The 21,166-nt window shown below is 43.7% G+C and overlaps 1 protein-coding gene across 3 annotated transcripts in view; it reads right to left on the bottom strand.

Moving 5' to 3' along the window:
- The window catches only part of CCDC148 (coiled-coil domain containing 148), a 126,734-nt gene that overhangs the window by 2,991 nt on the left and 102,577 nt on the right, over positions 1-21,166 (bottom strand). For all 3 annotated transcript variants that reach the window (XM_030580914.1, XM_030580916.1, XM_030580915.1), the window contains 2 exons: positions 12,026-12,143; positions 3,542-3,685 (listed from right to left, as the gene is read on the bottom strand). In XM_030580914.1, coding sequence (XP_030436774.1) covers positions 3,542-3,685; positions 12,026-12,143 — 262 coding nt within the window. The remainder of the gene's footprint in view (positions 1-3,541; positions 3,686-12,025; positions 12,144-21,166) is intronic.

Below are 21,166 nucleotides of genomic sequence, written 5' to 3'. Positions count from 1 at the left end.
ATAGTCTGGCTGGAGTGTAGGAGCTGTGAGAAGATGGAGCACACTCACGGCAGACACAACGTTTGGATAATTTAGGTGCTACACTCTAACAAGTTTCTACTGGCCATGTACAAATTGAGATATTACTGAAGCTTCTAACTTGGCCAAATTTGGGTGAATTTCCATGTGGACAGCAAAGAGAACATCCCTGATACCAAGGTTACTGCCTGACAAATTTTGAGTCCTTTTCCAAAATACGGAGGTACTAGAGCTTTTCGATGAGACAGTTACAATTTTTTTTTAAAAAGGCCAAAACAATTTATTTTTCTTTTGTCTTCTTCTTGGAAGGAGCTGAACCATTGCTGCGGAAACTTAAATTAAAAAAAAAAGCACAGCTTATGGCATATTCAACATTGTAAAGTCCAATCTGAATGCTTAAAGTTTGGCAAAGTTATAAGAAACTGAAAATACGTTCTCATAATGAAAAGCATCTTGCAGCCTTAACTAACAGCATCATTTAATTTCATCAGATGCAGGGCTAAAAGTTATACCTCACGAGTATACTAATAGTGTATGTTTCTAAACAGACTTTCCACATCATTATTCTAGAGCGTAGATAGTGTTTTTAAACATATGGTTATTGCTTTTGGGGAAAAACAAATCAACTTGTAATGCTGTTGTACTACTGTTTAATTTCCATTTCAAGCAGAACTGGGAATGTCCTCAGCAATCTGATTCAAACTGAGAGAAAGAGTATCATTATTTTAATTCGGTGTTTTCCCTTTACACCTGACTAGGCTTGTAGAGGAGCCATCTCAGACAATGGAATAATTTGCCATTTCATTGAAAAACGTCCACTACCTAGAGCAGTGGTCCCCAACCTTTTCGTCTGGCGGGCGCCAGACAAAGGACCGTGGTGGCGGTGGAGCACCCACTGAAATGCCGTCAAACTTCTGCAGCATTTCGGCAGCGACACTTCTCGACGACGTCGCTTGTTGGTGGCAAGTGGAGTCATCGAGAGGTGCTGCGGCTGAATTTCTGCAGCGTTTCAGCGGCAACGCCTCTCGATGATGTCACTTTCCGCCGACAAGTGACATCATCAAGAGGCATCGCCGTCAAAACGCCGTGGAAATTCGGCGGCATTTCGGTGGCTGCTCCACCGCCGGCCAGGACGCAGGCGCATTTAGATGCCCCCGCGGGCACCATGGCACCCGGAGGCACCGTGTTGGGGACCCCGACCTACAATTTTATAGCTACCCGCCCAACGGTGACTCTCCCTTGATGTAGTTTTCTATAAGGGCAGGAGTTTACCCTAAACTGGGATCGGCAACCTTTGGCATGTAGCATGCCAGGGCTGGGCCGGTTTGTTAACCTGCCACGTCCACAGGTTTGGCCGATCGCAACTCCCACTGGCTGTGGTTCGCTGTCCCCGGCCAATGAGGGCTGCGAGAAGCAGCAACCAGAACATCCCTCCGCCCGTGCCACTTCCCGCAGCCTCCATTGGCCTGGGACAGCGAACCACAGCCAGTGGGAGCTGCAATTGGCCAAACCTGCAGACACGGCAGGAAAACAAACTGACCCGGCCCACTAGGGGCCTACCCTGGTGGGCTGCGTGCCAAAGGTTGCCAATCCCTGCCCTAAACATTTAACATAATACTAATCAGAGAAGGGGAAAGCAGAACAACAGTCCTTTACAGAAATACATTATACATGTCAAAGAGTTTACTTTTTAATTTTAAATATATTAACTAGATATTAGGGCTGTCGAGCCATTAAAAAAATTAATCGCGATTAATCGAACGATTAAAAAATAATAATGATTAATTGTGTGATTAATTGCATTGTTAAATAATAATAGAATACCATTTATAGAAATATTTTTGGACGTGTAATACATTTTCAAATATATTGATTTCAATTACAACACAGAATACAAAGTGTACAGTTCTCACTTCATATTTATTTTTATTATAAATATTTGCATTGTAAAAATAAAATAAATAGTATTTTTCAATTCACTGAATACAAGTACTGTATTGCAATCTCTTTATCATGAAAGTTGAACTTACAAATGTAGAATTATGTACAAAAAATAACCGCATTCAAAAATAAAACAATGTAAAACTTTAGAGCCTACAAGTCTACTCAGACCTTCTTCTTGTTCAGTCAATCGTTCAGACAAACAGGTTTGTTTACATTTGCAGGAGATAATGCTGCCTGCTTCTTGTTTACAATGTCACCTGAAAGTGAGAACAGGCATTCGCATGGCACTTCAAGATATTTACATGCCAGATGTGCTAAAGATTCCTATGTCCCTTCATGCTTCAACCATCATTCCAGAGAACATGCGTCCATGCGAATGACAGGTCTGCTCGATAACGATCCAAAGCAGTTCAGATGGATGCATGTTCATTTTCATCATCTGAGTCAGATGCCACCAGCAGAAGGTTGATTTTCTTTTTTGGTGGTTTAGGTTCTGTAGTTTTTGCATTGGAGTGTTGCTCTTTTAAGATGTCTGAAAACATGCTCCATACCTGGTCCCTCTCAGATTTTGAAAAGGCTCTTCAGATTCTTAAACCTTGGTCGAGTGCTATAGCTATCTTTAGAAATTTCACACTGGCACCTTCTTTGTGTTTTGTCAAATCTGCAGTGAAAGTGTTCTTAAAAAGAACAACATGCTGGGTCATCATCTGAGATGGCTATAATATGAAATAGATGGCAGAATGTGGGTAAAACACAGAGCAGGAGACATACAATTCTCCCCCCAAGGAGTTCAGTCACAAGTTTAATTAATGCATTATTTTTTTAATGAGTATCATCAGCACGGAAGCATGTCCTCTGGAATGGTGACCTATGCATGAAGAGGCATATGAATATTTAGCATACCTGGCATGAAAATACCTAGCAATGCTGGCTACAAAAGTGTCATGTGAATATATGTTCTCACTTTAAGGTGACATTGCATATAAGAAGTGGGCAGCATTAACTCCCGTAAATGTAAACAAGCCTGTTTATCTTGGCGATTGGCTGAACAAGAAGTAGGACTGAATGGACTTGTAGGTTCTAAAGTTTTACATTGCTTTGTTTTTGAGTGCAGTTATATAAAAAAAGTAATTGACATTTGTAAATTGCGCTTTCCATGAGAAAGAGATTGCACTACAGTACTTGTATGAGGTGAATTGAAAAATATTTTTTTTGTTTATAATTTTTACAGTGCAAATATTTGTAATAAAAATAACCTAAAGCGAGCACTTTGTATTCTGTGTTGTAATTGAAATCAATATATTTGAAAATGTGGAAAAACATCCAAAATATTTAATAAATTTCAATTGGTATTCTATTGTTTAACAGTGCAATTAAACTGTGATTAATCATGATTAATTTTTTTAAGTCACAATTAATTTTTTAGAGTTATACGCATGAGTTAACTCCGATTAATTGACAGCCCCACTAGTTTCTTTCCAGTGTTTTTGGTTTCACACATGACAATAAATTTCTATTATTAATCTTTCTGTTAACGGAATATTCATTTGTACACAGACTATACAAGATAGGCAATTACCTGTTGTTCATTGTATGTATGTAATGTAAACAGTGGTCTTTGAAGAACACGTTCTTCTTCTTCAGTTCCAATGCCCATTTTAGCTTTAGATGCCACTGTATCAGCCATCATTCTAGCTGGATCAATTTCAGCAACAATAGCAACCTAAATAACATTACATGAAAATACTTATTAGTCAAATGGTTGATACTATCTAACTGGAATGAAGTTGGAATGAAGTGGACTGGCATGGAGAAAAGTTCCTTACCAAGGAACAGTTGTCCTTTACACATATTCCTGGTGCAGCTCCACATTTGTGAGATGTAAGTGTGCCCATGCCAAACTTTGAACCATTCTGGAAAAGCAATGGGTCTAAATGATTGGTCTCCAGGCTATAAAAAGTATGTGTGACTTCATCTGCCCTCAGTTCCTTCCACTGAATCCAACAATGTCAGAAAACTCAGAAAAAGCGGGAAAATGGGGGGCCACAGGAGGTGAGAAATGTGGAAATGCAGGAGCAAAACAAGAGTTATTGACAAATAACTCCTCTTTTGCCAATAATTTCCTCTCAGTATTACTAGTAAACTAGCTATTTAAGAGAGGAACTAGCACTACAATCCCCCAGGAGGTGGACTGAGAAGGGTTAATTAAACTATGATTGCAGAGCTGATCTCCAAGAACAGGCAGCAGGGTAAAATTCCAAATCAAAAGAGTGGTCATGCAAAAAGATATGTCTAGATACCCACAAATGATAGTTTTGCTTAATCTCCACAGTGGGAACTGTACTGGCTGGAGCTTTTGGTAGAGGGTAAGAGGATCCATGAAAATGTGATATGTAAGACAGACAGCAGGAGTCCTGAACATGGTGCTGCCAATCTTGTAAGCACTAAGATTGCACAAGTCAAAAGATGGAACAGTTTATGGGATTGATAGAAATACACACTTATGTCCCTTCAAGAACCATCATAAGATGACATCAGGCAGAACACAATAGAAGAATCTCATTGAGCACAAATAGCTGCTTAGGGATAATAGCATAGATCCCCTGACTCCTCTGAACTGAATTGACTAGCCCAAAATTTCAACATAGGCATTCACAAACGAAATAACCTATTGATTACAGTTTATGCAGAGATCATTGTCCACTTCAACGAATAGCAGGCTCCAATAGACTCCTCCTTGCACTGATGTAGTTTGTTCTGCACTCCTTCACAGCACTGAACATCTGTTCTCAGCAACCTATCACTATCTAGGCCACTATGTAAAGTAACTACAGATCTGGGCAGCAAACCAATCTCGTTTTTAGAACAGTCTCCTCAGATCAAAACTGCTCATCCATAGAGGCCTCTCCTTTTATCCATGATGCTTCTTCTGGCATTTGGATGACAGCGTCACCATCTGGTGCTGAGATGACTCATCTAAGCCATATCTTATTCTTGGGCAGCCAAGAGAAGACTTAGCACCGCAGTATTTTATTATTTGTTTTACTTCTATTTCATTTAGAAGAAATAAAAAATACCCATTCACAAAATATGCATGTCCTGCTAATTATTTTTGTCAGTCTTTAAATAAACAGCAGCACATAAATTAAACATGCAAAGACAACCTTACCTCAGTCACCTTACCTCAAAGGGTCAAATGCTAGGTAAAACAAATGGACCATGCAACATGCCCCGAAAATCAACCAAATCTATGCTATTTCAAATGGGGGATGAAAAGGCATAGCAGAGCCCCAAGGCCCATATGGAGGAAGCCCTGCCAAGCCTATTGAGGGAGACCTAGCGCAACTGTGGCTATGTATTACAGAGGGATAGAGAGTCTCTCAGGTAGGCAGATTCCAGGCCATTTAGGGCTTTATAGGTCAAAACCTAAACCTTAAAATTTGTCTGGAAGCTCAGAGGTAGCTGTTGCACATCCTGGAGCACTGATGTCGTGCTATCTAGATGGTAGCCCGCTTACCAACTCTGACTATGCTGAGGAAAAATGAATTGAGGCGACCTCACAACCAACAACAGTCTTGTCAGTTGAATGCCTTGAAAATGTTGTTGGTTCCAAAGAAACCTTGATGAACTATGGCCTCCTTGCTGGAAGAATATACCAAAGTCTCTAGTGATGTGGAGGGCATAATCACCAATATAAGCCTTGGAACAGAAGAAACTCCTGGAGCTTACAAAGACTCAGCACTGACCAAGCATCTTCTGGAAGTCAAGACATAATTAATAGACCCTGGAATCAACATAGGACTGAAGGCAGAGCTAGAATATCCTGGAAACTAGTAGGACTCTAGTTAGAAGGAGGCTAATCCAGGATTCAAGACTTCTTGCATAAGGAAAATATTTAGAAGCGCTTCTCTGCTTTCAGGCTTTGTGTGTAAAGGCTGCACAAACAGATCATGGAGCTGAAGAATGATCCTTACCAAAACAAAAGAGGCAGAAAATGTGTTGACCAGTCACCAACACTTCATTGCTGCCTGCTGGATACTTCTTATACCCACCCTTCTGGATTAGGCATGGTTCAAAGGTACAGGGAACCAGTAAAGGCAACACTTGAGAACTGCAGTTCTGGAGCATGGAAGGACCCCAAAGAGCAGTCTAAATCAAAATAGGTCAAATAAAAGAACTTCAAAATGTACTACACTACATTCTAAACTAAACTAAAACTACAGGCAAATGCAGAAATTCTGCCTAAAAACAGTGAGGGCACAGTAGAGATGGTCCTTACATCCACAGCCATATTCTATTGGAAGTGAATGAGTACTGTAGGGGTGGCTCATCCTTTTGAAGGCTTATGGTGTGAACACTCATATCCATAAAGAAGAGCTCACATAGCCTACTGTTCTTTTAGATGGCTCCAAGCTGAGTATGCATGTGTGTACATCCTATAAGCAGGAATGTGCAGAGGTAAATATTGAAGAAGAGAAATTGCTTATTTCTAACCAGACTTTCCAAGACTGGAATTATGGTGGCTGTACAAGAGCCCTCAACTGAGTGAGTGTACTGAACATACGAGGGAAAATGATGGTGTCCTCAGGGCTCTAAGAAAGATGTAGGAACTCTTCCCAATCAAAACCAACAACCAAAAGGTGATGAAGGAGATGAGAGAAGTGGACTAATAACTTAGTAGTTATATTAAGTAACAGTCCTACTTTATTAAAGAGTCAAATCTAATTTTTCTTGCAAGGCAGTATAAATCGCAGTTTGTAGACAATTTTTATGTAGTTTCTTTGTGCCGTAGTATATACAAGTGGCCTAATACTGTTTTGTAAAAATATAGCAAACTGTATGAAGAAAAGTCAATCTGCAGTAGGATATAATTGCTGACACCTAATCAGATAACTAATGCAAGCAAAAAATATTAAAACTGTACATGACAGAAGATTCAACCTTTCTCTCTCTTTAACCAAAAGGTTATAGCTATAGTTTCACCTTGTCAAAAAGATAAACAACTGAATGGACTTTCTAAATATCTTTATCTGCTCCAGATAAAAACTAAGGGATCTATTTCATGGAGTAAGACCCTACCAATATCAGGTGAAGATGGAGAAAAATGATTGATTAGAGGAATAGTTAAAGTGGAACTGAGTCATCGTCATCAAAAGCCTTTTTTGGAGACATTTTAACCATGATGTACCAGTCACCAGCATGGTGGCAGCTCACAAAGTTACTGCCACCAAGAAAAATATACTTTCTTGTATGTAACCAATGCCAATAGGATTCAACTGATTTAGGGCTTGTCTACATCAGAAAGTTGCAGCGCTGGTGAGGGAGTTACAGCGCTGCAACTTTGAGAGTGTCCACATCTGCAGGGCATCACCAGCGCTGCAACTCCCTGTTTGCAGCGCTGGCCGTACTCCCGTTTTGTCTCGGGTGTAGAGGATCCAGCGCTGGTGATCCAGCGCTGGTAATGCAATGTAGACACTCACCAGCGCTTTTCTTGACCTCCGTGGAAGGAGGAAGCCTCTGGTAATCAAGCTGGTTTCCTTTCCCGGTTTGCTCTCTCGGTCCCGGAGCCAGCCAGCAAACCGCAGGGAAGGAGACCTGCTTGCTCGGGGTTCCGGGACCGAGAGAGCAAACCGGGAACGCCGCGGTTTGCTCTCTCGGTCCTGGAGCCAGCCAGCAAACCGCGGGGAAGGAGACCTGCTTGCTCGGGGTTCCGGGACCGAGAGAGCAAACCGGGAACGCCGCGGTTTGCTCTCTCGGTCCCGGAGCCAGCCAGCAAACCGCGGGGAAGGAGACCTGCTTGCTTGGGGTTCCGGGACCGAGAGAGCAAACCGGGAAAGGAAACCAGCTTCGCCGCGGTTTGCTCTCTCGGTCCCGGAACCCCGAGCAAGCAGGTCTCCTTCCCCGCGGTTTGCTGGCTGGCTCCGGGACCGAGAGAGCAAACCGCGGCGTTCCCGGTTTGCTCTCTCGGTCCCGGAACCCCGAGCAAGCAGGTCTCCTTCCCCGCGGTTTGCTGGCTGGCTCCGGGACCGAGAGAGCAAACCGCGGCGTTCCCGGTTTGCTCTCTCGGTCCCGGAACCCCGAGCAAGCAGGTCTCCTTCCCCGCGGTTTGCTGGCTGGCTCCGGGACCGAGAGAGCAAACCGCGGCGAAGCTGGTTTCCTTTCCCGGTTTGCTCTCTCGGTCCCGGAACCCCCCTTGAAGCCGCCCAACAGCGCTGCAGTGTGGCCACATCTAACACCACTTGCAGCGCTGGTTGCTGTAAGTGTGGCCACTCTGCAGCGCTGGCCCTATACAGCTGTACTAATACAGCTGTAACAACCAGCGCTGCAAAATTTTAGATGTAGACATGGCCTTAATCAAGTTTGTTTGGAACATACAGTAAAACCTCAGAGTAATGATCCCCTTAGGAACAGAGGTTGTTCCTAACTCTGAAATGTTTGTAACTCTAAACAAAATGTTATGGTGTTTCTTTCAAAAGTTTAGAACTGAACATTGACTTAATACTGCTTTGAAACTTTACCATGCAGAAGAAAAATGCTGCTTTTAACTATCTTAATTTAAATGAAACAAGCACAGAAACAGTTTCCTTACCTTGTCAAATCTTTTTTTTTTTTAAACTTTCCCTTTATTTTTTATTGATTAAGTGTAACACAATACTGTACTGAATTTGAACTTTTTTTTTGGGGGTGGGGGGAGCGGGAGGTCCCTGATGCTGCATGATTGTGTACCTTCAGTTCCAAACAAGGTGTGTGGTTGACTGGTGAGTTCATAACTCTGGTGTTCGTAACTCGCTGTATTGACATCGCAAAATAATATGGTTATTCTAGCAGAATATTTTAACTCAATCATTTAACTCAATCTTAAAAAAACTTCAATAGGTTTAAAAAAAAAAAGGACTGAAATAGCAGCCAGCTGAACTTTGAGGCTCATTTATCTGAAAACCAGCTCTGACACATGTTAAAGGAATGTAATGAGGACATTTTGTCCAGAAGAGAACAATCTAGCCTAGGCCTGCCTTTTAAACTCAAGAAAATAAATTCAGTCTGTATCTCTGTAACAAGCTGGCATGTTCCAGAAACCTGTACAGAAAGACAGTGCTCTTCTGAGTTACTATAAACTCTAGTGCTAGAACCATGCATAATGTGTACTCATGCTGGCAAAGGGATTTTGCTAACTTCAGTCAAGACAGAAGAGGATTTGGGGTATTGCTCTGAGTAGAAACAACTAAGGACTAGGACAGGGGTTGGCAACCTTTCAGAAGTGGTTTGCCAAGTCTTCATTTATTCACTCTAATTTAAGGTTTCACGTGCCAGTCATACATTTTAACATTTTTAGAAGGTCTCTTTCTATAAGTCTATAATACATAACTAAACCATTGTTGTATGTAAAGTAAATAAGGTTTTTAAAAGTTTAAGAAGCTTCATTTACAATTAAATTAAAATGCAGAGCCCCCTGGACCAGTGGCCAGGAACCAGCCCGTCTGAGTGCCACCGAAAATCAGCACATGTTCCACCTTTGGCATGTGCGCCATAGGTTGCCTACCCTTGGACTAGGACCTAGGATATCTGACAGTTTAAGTTGATAATATCCCTACATTACTAAGGGTATGGCTACATTTGAAGTGTGAGTGTAGTCAGAGCAGCAGCGCTGGGAGAGAGCTCTCCCAGCGCTGCATGTAAACCACATCCCTTACGGGTGTAGCCGCACTCCCAGCACTGCTGCCCTGATTACACTGACGCTTTACAGCGCTGTATCTTTCAGCGCTCAGGGGGGTGTTTTTTCACACCTCAGTTGCAGCGCTGTAAAGTGTGAGTGTAGCCAAGCCCTAAAGTTCTGCAGGAGGTCCAAAAGGAGCTGAAAACATTCCATTTGAAGTAAATTAAATCACGAATGTCAGTCAACTTACTTTTGCACATAACTGTTTGCAAGATTTGTATCACAGCTTGCATCTGCGCAGGCAGATTTAATTTTTCAGTAAATCACTTTTCTTATGCATTTCTCTCCCTCAGGTAGGTCTATACTGCAATTAAAAGCCCTTGGCTGGCCTGTGCCAGCTGACTCAGGCTCTCAGGGCTTGGGTAAGGGGCTGTTTTATTGCAGTGTAGAATTCTGGACTCAGGCTGGTACCCAGACTTTAAGACTTGAGTTACACTGGGTGCTGTTTTGGCCCCTAAAGTAGCCCACAGTTGGAAAGACACAAAAAGTGGTTTAAATAAACGTTTCCCTACTCCCCACTCACACTCTGGGTTGCACTTTCTATGCTGCACCTCCATGAATACAGCATAGAATCTCAAGTACTAGATTTCCCTTTTATTCCTTGAAGACAAAAAACAACTCAGGGAAAATTAAATTAAAAAAAAAATTAAATGTAGCATAAATGTTTCAAAGACATATGTTCAAAGGTTAGGAAAAGAAAAAAATAACATTATCACAGTAAATTTAACTTGGCAACCTTGGATAAGTGCTGTCTGGAATACAGTTTTTTCATGAACTCCACAAACTTCATAGAGTTAAACTCAATCCTGTGCAGAGCCAACCCATGGCCTATGAACCACTTATGCTCATTTTGGGGGCTGAAGTGATTCATAAGCCTTGTGCTGGTCCTCTACACAGGACTGAAACTAAAAGGAACAACAACAGAAGAAAAAGGGAAAAGGATCCCAACTCAGGGCTTGTCTACATCACAAAGTTGCAGCGCTGGTGAGGGGGTTACAGCGCTGCAACTTAGGAGGTGTACACATCTGCAGGGCATCACCAACGCTGCAACTCCCTGTTTGCAGCGCTGGCCGTACTCCCGTTTTGTCTCGGGTGTAGAGGATCCAGCGCTGGTGATCCAGCGCTGGTAATCAAGTGTAGACACTTACCAGTGCTTTTCTTGACCTCCGTGGAATAAGCAGGTATCCCAGCATACCTGAGGAAGCCTCTGGTAATCAAGCAGGTCGCCTTCCCCGGTTTGCTCTCGCGTTCCCCGAACCCCCGAGCAAGCAGGTCTCCTTCCCTGCGGTTTGCAGGGGGGTTCGGGGAACGCGAGAGCAAACCGCGGCGAAGCTGGTCTCCTTCCCCGGTTTGCTCTCGCGTTCCCCGAATCCCCGAGCAAGCAGGTCTCCTTCCCTGCGGTTTGCAGGGGGGTTCGGGGAACGCGAGAGCAAACCGCGGCGAAGCTGGTCTCCTTCCCCGGTTTGCTCTCGTGTTCCCGGAACCCCCGTTCAAGCAGGTCTCCTTTCCTGCGGTTTGCAGGGGGGTTCGGGGAACGCGAGAGCAAACCGCGGCGAAGCTGGTCTCCTTCCCCGGTTTGCTCTCGCGTTCCCGGAACCCCCGTGCAAGCAGGTCTCCTTCCCTGCAGTTTGCAGGGGGGTTCGGGGAACGCGAGAGCAAACCGCGGCGAAGCTGGTCTCCTTCCCCGGTTTGCTCTCGCGTTCCCGGAACCCCCGTGCAAGCAGGTCTCCTTCCCTGCGGTTTGCAGGGGGGTTCGAGGAACGCGAGAGCAAACCGCGGCGAAGCTGGTCTCCTTCCCCGGTTTGCTCTCGCGTTCCCCGCACCCCCGTGCAAGCAGGTCTCCTTCCCTGCGGTTTGCAGGGGGGTTCGGGGAACGCGAGAGCAAACCGCGGCGAAGCTGGTCTCCTTCCCTGGTTTGCTCTCGCGTTCCCCGAACCCCCCTTGAAGCCGCCCAACAGCGCTGCAGTGTGGCCACATCTAACACCACTTGCAGCGCTGGTTGCTCTAAGTGTGGCCACTCTGCAGCGCTGGCCCTATACAGCTGAACTAATACAGCTTTAACAACCAGCGCTGCAAAATTGTAGATGTAGACATACCCTCAGAGAAATTAGTGACTATCCACTTCCAAATGTTAACACATTCCACTGTGTCATTTAATATGTTAATGTGCATATTGTCAGAAGTACAAAACACAAAGGGTGTGTAAAGTGGCAGAGGTAATGTTACTGTGAAAACCTTAACCTTTCATTCCTTGATTGCTGGGGAATTGCTTTTGTAATGTGTTATATTCATGTAATTTTATGTAGCTTAACTGAATATCTAAATACTATACACAGAAAACAAAATCACCTGTTGCCTGAGGGCTTCAAGACGTCTCTCTCTTTCTTCTTTCTCATGGGCTTCTTGAAGGGACAGTTCTTTTCTCTCCATCAGGCGTTTTTCCAACAGTTCTTGTCTAAACTTAACCCTGTACAATAGAGCATATATATATGATGAAAACATTGGGCAAGTTGTATCAAACTGTGGTTTTAACATTTCTGCTTGAAAACCAGGGTGAAATTCTTTATCTCTATCTCATGAATAATATGAGGTTTCCTCAAAACACCTGAAACTAACTTATTTAACTATTTTACCAGAGTTTAAAGCATGGATAATTATCCATGAATATTCTCACAAGTTAGCTAATTATCAGAACACGTTTATGGCGCCTAATTTTTGTCCAATATTCTCTATGATTCAGGCCCAAAGTTTCTGTTTCTTGTTTTCTGACCAAGCAAGGGCTGAAAGTATTGAAGAAGTGGCACTCCTAGCTCATGAGAAGAAGAAAGAAGATCATCATATTTTCATGATCATACGATCTTAGAGGTTCTCAAACCTTTTTTTACCGGTGATCCCTTTCACATAGCAAGCCTCTGAGTGCTACCCTCCCTAATAAATTAAAAATACTTTTTTATAGATTTAACACCATTATGAATGTTGGAGGCAAAGCGGGGTTTGGGGTGGAGGCTGACAGCTCACGACCCCCCATGTGATAACCGCGTGATCCCCTGAGGGGTCCTGACGCTCAGTTTGAGAACCCCTGTACTATCTTGAGAAGATCATCATGTAGTTCATGCTGTCCAGTCGGGAGCAGCATTAACAAAGACCTTTAGCTTCCTGGGCAGAGGATAATAGCTGAGATATGAAAGCTACATACACAACAGGGAGGCATTTTAATTTGTAAATATATTCTCAGTTGCAAATAGTATTCCAAGTTTAAAACAGCTTAATAAATATTTTATAGTTGACTTTAAGTGTTTCACTTCTGTTGTAACTTCACAGTATCCACATGATTCTGTAATAATTGTTATACTTACTATATTGTATTTAGTAACATTTTAACTATTTTTATTTCAAAGTAAACTTTAATTTTACAGCAAAACAGTTTTAATGTTTTAAGACTCAATTTTGACTTTAAGTATCCCAGTAACTAACAATTTTAATAAGCAACAAGCTGACAAATGAGTTTAGCTAATTAGTTTCAGCAGAGCTACCTTTTGAAGTATTGTGGGTACATACTTATGTAATTTCTGATAAGTATAATTTCATTAAAATTCTGCTTTCAGCCAGTCTCATAACTATTCAAGAGGAAAAAGCTAACATGCTTATTTTAAAAGTTTTAACAGAACTTTTAAAAATGTTTGTAATACAAGTTTTTTTCAGACTATAATCATTTATTGTTTACTGTGATTAGAATAAATATGTCACGAATGCTGTGGGTACATGTAGTTTTTATGTAGTGGTTAAACAAAAGGACAAAGCTCAGAAGATGTTTCCATATCTGACACACATTTGTATGATCTTGCTAAGTCATTGGATACCTGGGGCCTAAAATACATCACATGTTGGGCCAGGTTTTCCAGAAGTAGCTCCTTGCTGGCATCCATAAAATTTATGGCCAAATCTTCAACTGGTGTAAATTGTCAACTGAAATCAGTGGAGCTATGACAATTTACATGAGCTGAGGATACGGCCTTCTGTGTATATAGGGAAATTGGTACAGTATTTGCACATACAAGTACTAATTTGCACTTTCAATGGATCAAATGCTGATACCCTTGTTGAAACTGAGTAACTTGCTCCACAAGTGGTTCCTATTGGTTTCAATGGGACTACTTGTAGAGAACGATACTATTGAATGTCTATAAGCATAGCCTGCCCCATTTATCTCTAAAAATCTACTGAAAATCCATTAGATTAGTAAAACATGCCACCTGTAATGACCACTTGCCATGCTATGTCTGTCTAGTACTGTATTGCTCTGTATTGTCCCCATTCTTAGTTTTGTAAAGCCCAATCCTACAAAGATTCTAGGACTACTCTTGCTTATAATTAAGCACATATCTAAGTCTACATAGCATTGTGACCCTTGACTGTAAGCTCACTGGGGCACGTATTTCATTTTAGCTTGGCATACTTAATATACCGCAGAATGCCAGATAGCACACATGCGGCACTACAGTACCCAGTAACAGTAACACCTCTCTTTCCTTCTTTGATTAATGTTAGTGAAGAAGTCTGAAGATGAAAAGCATTACACAATTCCAAAGAATTAATAGCATCAACAAACAGTAAGTAGTTTTTCCTTTCCTTACACTGTTTTATTTTGTATAGTATGACAAGTCTGGTAAACGTAAAATTGAGCATTTACTTACTTTTGATTCATAATCTCACCTCTATTATTTCTTTACTGAATTGTGCCATTTCTTTATTTTATATAAGTTATTAGCATAATCCTTTCCCACCCTATGATGCTATATAACCAAATATCTATAGGTTTTAAAAACACATTAGAAAATAACTCATGTACTGCTTATGTATCTTTTGTAATGGATAGTAAATTGCTCATAAATACAAAGACTAAATTCTGGATTGTTGTGTGGCTGTTTTATACTGCACTATCACTGGAATCAGGCTGCATCACTGACATAGCTGGCCTTGGCAGGATCACTCCATTGAACAGGGGTCCTCATATGGCACAGAGTCAACACAATGGCTTCTACACATCCACCCTATTGATTTTTTTTTTAACTACTGCTGAAAAACAGAATACAGTCTCTCTGCCCTTGACCCTTAAATAGCCTCAGGCAATAATTTCAACTGGATCTCAATCCCAAACATTCATGGCCTTAGGTAAAGTACAAGATTAATGGCTTCAGTGCAGTGAATTAAACGAAAAGCCATTGCAGGTGTGTTAAAGAGGAGGCAAACAAATATACATAAGTAAAGAACACTGAGGATGTGGAACAGAAGACAGAACAGTGCTCATACTGTGACAGACTGACAATATCCTGAATGAAATTTATTGAAATAAAACTAATTCAGTAAGGTTTAACTTAACATCTTTGGAATTCATTGTATTGAAAATGCAACTGAATGTTACTGTGGAATTGTATGAATTTCCATGGGAAGGGTAAATAGGAGATCAGCAGGGGGGTGACTGGGCAAATTCACTCAGGTTTTAGCATCTCCAGAGAAGCCACCTCCCTAGAAAGGTGAGCATATAATTCAAATGGGATTCCCCAGGGACCAAAAGACAAAGAAAGGGGTCCCTGGGGAATCCCATTTGACAAAGAAAGGGGATAAAAAGCCTGGTTTTAAACTGGCTCCTGGGTTTCTTCCTGTTTCAGAAAATGGACAGGACCCCTGGTCCACAGTGGGCCCCAATCCTTAGGGTAAAGTTGTCTATAATATCAAACCAATAAATTGCAATGCATGTCAGACATTTTCTTTTCTCATTTTGAAATATACTGGTTCCAAATTGTGGAAAAACTATAACCAAGATGTTCTTTTTTCTATATATTAAAAATTCTAAAATAATCCTTTTTGGATGGGGGAATCCACCCAATTCTACTGAAAACCTCTCTTTGGAGTGGCATAGTATCACATATGAACACAATAAATACCAAGATTCATATTGTAAATACAATGTTACATATGCAAAGACTAAGTCTAAATTTTCAAAAGTAACTAGTAATTGAGTATCTTTATTCTTGGGCATCCAATCTGAAACACTTTAAAAGGATTTCATCCTGACTTTCAGAGTGTTGGGGCTCAACATCTTCTGAAAATCAGACACTTCCCCCTTGTTGAGTGCCCAGGGCCGTCCTTAGCCATAGGCAGAACAGGCAGCCGCCTAGGGCACCACTAGGTCTGCGGGCACCACTCTGCCAGACAGATGGGAAACAGTGGAGAATGTAAGAGCAGGGCTGCTGGGTCCTAGAGGGAGCCGAATGCAGCACAATCTGAGGGAGGGGATTGGCTGCTGGGGTCTCTGGGAAGGGGTGGGAGAAGGAACTCACTGTGAGTGTGACTCTTTCCCCCAGCCTGAGGTGAGGCAGGCTTGGTGGCTCTGGCAGTATCCTTTGTTGTCGCCCATAACATCCATTCTTCTCCCCCCTGCCCCATGGAGCACCCTCCCTTATCCCTTCCCCCCACGGAGCACCCCTTTCTCCCCCCCTCTCCTCTGTCAGAGCTGGGTTGGGTGAGGTGCTGGGGGAGGAGGGGAGGCTGGCTGCCTGCTGAGGAATGAAAGTGAAAGTAACTCACTTCCTCCATAGGCAACAGGGGCGGCTCTAGGGATTTTGCCGCCCCAAGCACGGCAGGCAGGTTGCCTTCGGCGGCATGCCTGCGGAGGGTCCCCTGGTCCCGCAGCTTCAACGGACCTCCTACAGGCATGCCTGCGGGAGGTCTGATGCCACGGGACCAGCGGGCCCTCTGCAGGCATGCCTGCCGGAGGTCCACCAAAGCTGTGGGACCAGCAGACCCTCTGCAGGCAAGCCGCAGAAGGCAACCTCCCTGCCACCCTCGTGGCGACCGGCAGAGCGCCCCCTGCGGCTTGCCGCCCCAAGCACGCGCTTGGCATGCTGGGGCCTGGAGCCGCTCCTGATAGGCAACCAGGATTGGAATGGTCACACAAGTCTCGGCTGGGAATAACCAGATAGCATGTGCGAAAAATCAGGACACAGGGTTGGAGTAGGGTGAGCAGATGTCCCGCTTTTATAGGGACAGTCCCAATTTTTGGGTCTTTTTCTTATATAGGCTCCTATTCCCTCCTCACCCCCAGTCCTGATTTTTCACACTTGCAGTCTGGTCACCCTAGGTGGGGGTAATTGGTGCCTATATAAGACAAAGCCCCAAATATCGGGACTGGCCCTATAAAGTCAGGACATCTGGATCTGGTCACCCTAGCTGGGGAGCGTGTCTCTCCCCTGGATGGAGCTGAACAGGGCAGGATGAGCTGCTGTGGCTCCATGGGTGCCCCGTTCCTGAGATCAGATGCTGTGCTAACTTCACCAGTGCCCATTGGCGTGTGATTGGACCTTAGGGTTTGCTGCTGCTGTTGCCACTCTGCACCCCAAGAGGTGGATTTTGGGGTCTTGCAGCTTTCCACCTATCTCCTTCTCTACTGCAGCTGTTGGACCAACAGGCTGGGGGGTGAGTCAAGCATGAAAGCAGTACTGTGTTGCCATTTAGGGTACGTCTACACTACGGGATTATTCCGATTTTACATAAACCGGTTTTATAAAACAGATTGTATAAAGTCGAGTGCATGCGGCCACACTAAGCACATTAATTTGGCGGTGTGCATCCATGGTCCGAGGCTAGCGTCGATTTCCGGAGCGTTGCACTATGGGTAGCTATTCTGTAGCTATCCCATAGTTCCCGCAGTCTCCCCCGCCCCTTGGAATTCTGGGTTGAGATCCCAGTGCCTGATGGGGCAAAAATCATTGTCACGGGTCGTTCTGGGTAAATGTCATCACTCATTCCTTCCTCCGGGGAAACAACGGCAGACAATCATTTTGCGTCCTTTTTCCCTGGATTGCCCTGGCAGACGCCATAGCACGGCAACCATGGAGCCCGTTCAGCTTTTTTTTTTTACTGTCACCGTATGTGTACTGGATGTCGCTAACAGAGGTGATACTGCAGTGCTACACAGCAGCATTCGTTTGCTTTTGCATGATAGCAGAGACGGTTATCAGTCATTCTGTACCGTCTGCTGCTATTGTAAATTGGCAGTAAGATGATGGTTATCTGTCGTTCTGTACTGTCTGCTGCTATCATGGGTGTCCCTGGCTGAGATCGGCCGGGGGCGCAAAGGCAAAACTGGGAATGACTCCCCGAGTCAATCCCTCCGTTATGGTTTCTAAAAATAGAGTCAGTCCTGCCTAGAATATGGGTCTAGCATGCTAGAGAACCAGTGTATCAGAGAGCACAGCTGCTCCGTGTCAGATCCCACAGAAATGATGAGCTACATGCCATTCACAGGGGGTGCCCCTGCAACAACCCCACCCATTGCTTCCCTCCTCCCCCAACCTTCCTGGGCTACCGTGGCAGTGTCCCCCCATTTGCATCATGAAGTTATAAAGAATGCAGGAATAAGAAAGTGACTTGTTATAGTGAGATAAAATGAGGGGGAGGCAGCCTCCCACTGCTATGATAGTCCAGGCAGGACATTAAGCGGTGCAGAGGAGAGGAGCCCAGCATCCCGCTGCTATGATAGTCCAGGCAGTACAGAATCTTTTCTTTACACAGGAAAGGGAGGGGGCTGATGGAGCTCAGCCCCCAGTTGCTATGATGAGGACGGTTACCAGCCGTTCTGCACCATCTACTGGGAATGACCAGGAATCATTCCTATTTCCACGCAGGCGCCCCCGGCCGACCTCACCTGAGGCAATCCCGGAGCACTCACCAGCTGATGGTGGTGACGGCTACCAGTCATATTGTACCCTCTGCCACCAGGGAGGGGAGAGGAGCGGATACTGCTCTTCACTGCTGCAGCATCGCATCTACCACCAGCATTCAGTAGACATAGGGTGACACTGAAAAAAGTCAAGAAACGATTTCTTTCCCTTTTCTTTCATGTGGTGGGGGGGAGGGAGTAAATTGACGAGCTATACCCTGAACCACGCTGGACAATGTGTTTGAACCTACAGGCACTGGGAGCTCAGCCAAGAATGCAAATAGTTTTCGGAGACTGCTGTGGACTGTGGGATAGCTGGAGTCCTCAGTACCCCCTCCCTCCCTCCATGAGCGTCCATTTGATTCTTTGGCTTTCCGTTACGCTTGTCACGCAGCACTGTGTAGCCTGGAGATTTTTTTTCAAACGCTTTGGCATTTCATCTTCTGTAATGGAGCTCTGATAGAACAGATTTGTCTCCCCATACAGCGATCAGATCCAATATCTCCCGTCCGGTCCATGCTGGAGCTCTTTTTGGATTTGGGACTGCATCGCCACCAGTGCTTATCAGAGCTCCATGCTGGGCAAACAGGAAATGTAATTCAAAAGTTCGTGGGGCTTTTCCTGTTTACCTGGCCACTGCATCCGAGTTCAGATTGCTGTCCAGAGTGGTCACAATGGTGCACTGTGGGATACCGCCCGGAGGCCAATACTGTCGATTTGCAGCCACACTAACCCTAATCTGATATGGTAATACCGATTTTAGCACTACTCCTCTCATTGGGGAGGAGTACACAAACCGATTTAAAGAGCCCTTTATATCAATATAAAGGGCCTCGTAGCGTGGATGGGTGCGCCGTTAAATAGGTTTAACGCTGCTAAAATCGGTTTAAACGCGTAGTGTAGACCAGGCCTTAGACTGTCATTTAAGAAATTTGTTCGCCAAAAATGCTTGCTAACAATCCTGAATTCAATTTCAATATTTTTTTTAAAAAAATCAATATCTTAGCCAAAAACAGAAAATTAAGTTGTTGACAATTATTTGTCACAAGTTTGGTATGGGGAAGGGAGTAGACCAGTTTTCATCAGAGAAACAAAAAATGTTGACTAACTTTCCTATAGCCCTGTTACTGCTAAATAGAGCCCTCCAACAACTGTAATATGCTCATCTTCTTACTAGTGTATAGAGCAGGGGTCGGCAATCTACAGCACATGTGCCAAAGGTGGCACACGAGCTGATTTTTGATGGCACACAGCGGCGGGCTGAGCGGCTCAGCTTGCTGCTGCTCTGGGGTTCCAGCTGCTGCCCCATTGCCACCTCGGGTCCCAGCTGCTGGCCCCACTCAGCACCCACTGCTGGCCTGTGGACCTCCAAGGAACCCCAGGCTGGCAGTGGGCTGAGCAGGCCGGCAGCTGATACCCTGGCTGAGCCACTCAACCTGCTGTCAGCCTGGGGTTCCATTCACTCAGCTGGTAGTGGCCTGAGCGGGACTACATTCAACGAAATAGGAAAACAAGAGCAACTAATGACACAGTGCAAGAACCTAGAGCAGTGATCCCCAACCTTTTTCGTCTGGTGGGCCAGTACGCAGGTGCACTGAGAGGCCCGTGTGGGCGCCATGGCACCCGCAGGCACCGCATTGGGGACCCCTGACCTAGAGAGCCTCCTGAAGCACGGCGATCATTTTGATTTAAATGGACTTGAACTGTACGAAGAATTGAGTACACTGTCATCAAATGTTGCCACATGCAAAATCAATGATGGACATTGTACAGTTTACTCATACCAGCAAACTTGTTGACATATATCCTAATGTGTATGTTGCCACTCGTATTCTACTGACAATTCATGTAACAGTAGCATCAGGAGAACGGAGTTTCTCAAAACTAAAGCTCATTAAAAACTATCTTCGCTCTACAAGGAGTCAGAAACACTTGACTGGTCTTGCTATTCTTGCAATCAGACAAGACATCACTTTGTCTTTGTCATACGATTACATTCTTACTGGCCAAAAAAGCCAGAAAAGTTACTTTTAATTAAAAACTAATCCTTGTTTCAATACCTCTTCATAGAAATTTCCAATACTATGCTGACAAATTAAAAAAATTATATTATTTGCATCATTCTGTCAAATCAGAATTTTTTCTGTAGTGCTACTTCTTTAGTGCTAGTCCATCAGCATTACAGTGTGCTTAACTACGTTAAACTGGTTTTAATAACATGCATGTGGCAAGTTTTCCAGTAGTGTCAGCTTACGTTTGTGTTGCTAAGAGCAAGACACGCACAGGGGCACCAGTTTAATAATCCTGCCTAGGGCACCATAAATCCTAAGGACAGCCCTGTGAGTGCCTAAAAAAAATCTCCCTCCCCCCCACCCCCCAAAAATCAAAGTTCACAAAATCATTAGTCACTTTTGAAAAGGTAAGCGACGAGTATGTATACCTTAAATAATGGATCTTTCAGGCAGGAAATCAATTCTATATAAATGTCTCCCATTACCTGTCTCTCAAATAGATTAGAAATAGTTCTATGAGATGGAGGAATGGAAGATGTTATCTACACTAAACTATAATGAAGTCAATGGACTCAGTTTTAAATTGTTGAATCCTGTTCCAGTTGCAACAATTTGCAGTTCACCCAGTATAAAGCCTTGTTTAATATGGTTTCGTTCATATGTATACACAAATTGGTCCAGGGAACTGTGTTGCTATTGGGTTCCATAATCCAATTCTAACTGTATGGTAAGATAGAGTTTCATTGCATAATAGGA

Source organism: Gopherus evgoodei, chromosome 11 (assembly GCF_007399415.2).
Source record: "Gopherus evgoodei ecotype Sinaloan lineage chromosome 11, rGopEvg1_v1.p, whole genome shotgun sequence".
In the NCBI taxonomy this organism is placed as follows: Eukaryota; Metazoa; Chordata; order Testudines; family Testudinidae; genus Gopherus; species Gopherus evgoodei.
Note: the sequence above shows the minus strand (reverse complement) of the source record. Positions and strands in the feature narration are given on the sequence as shown.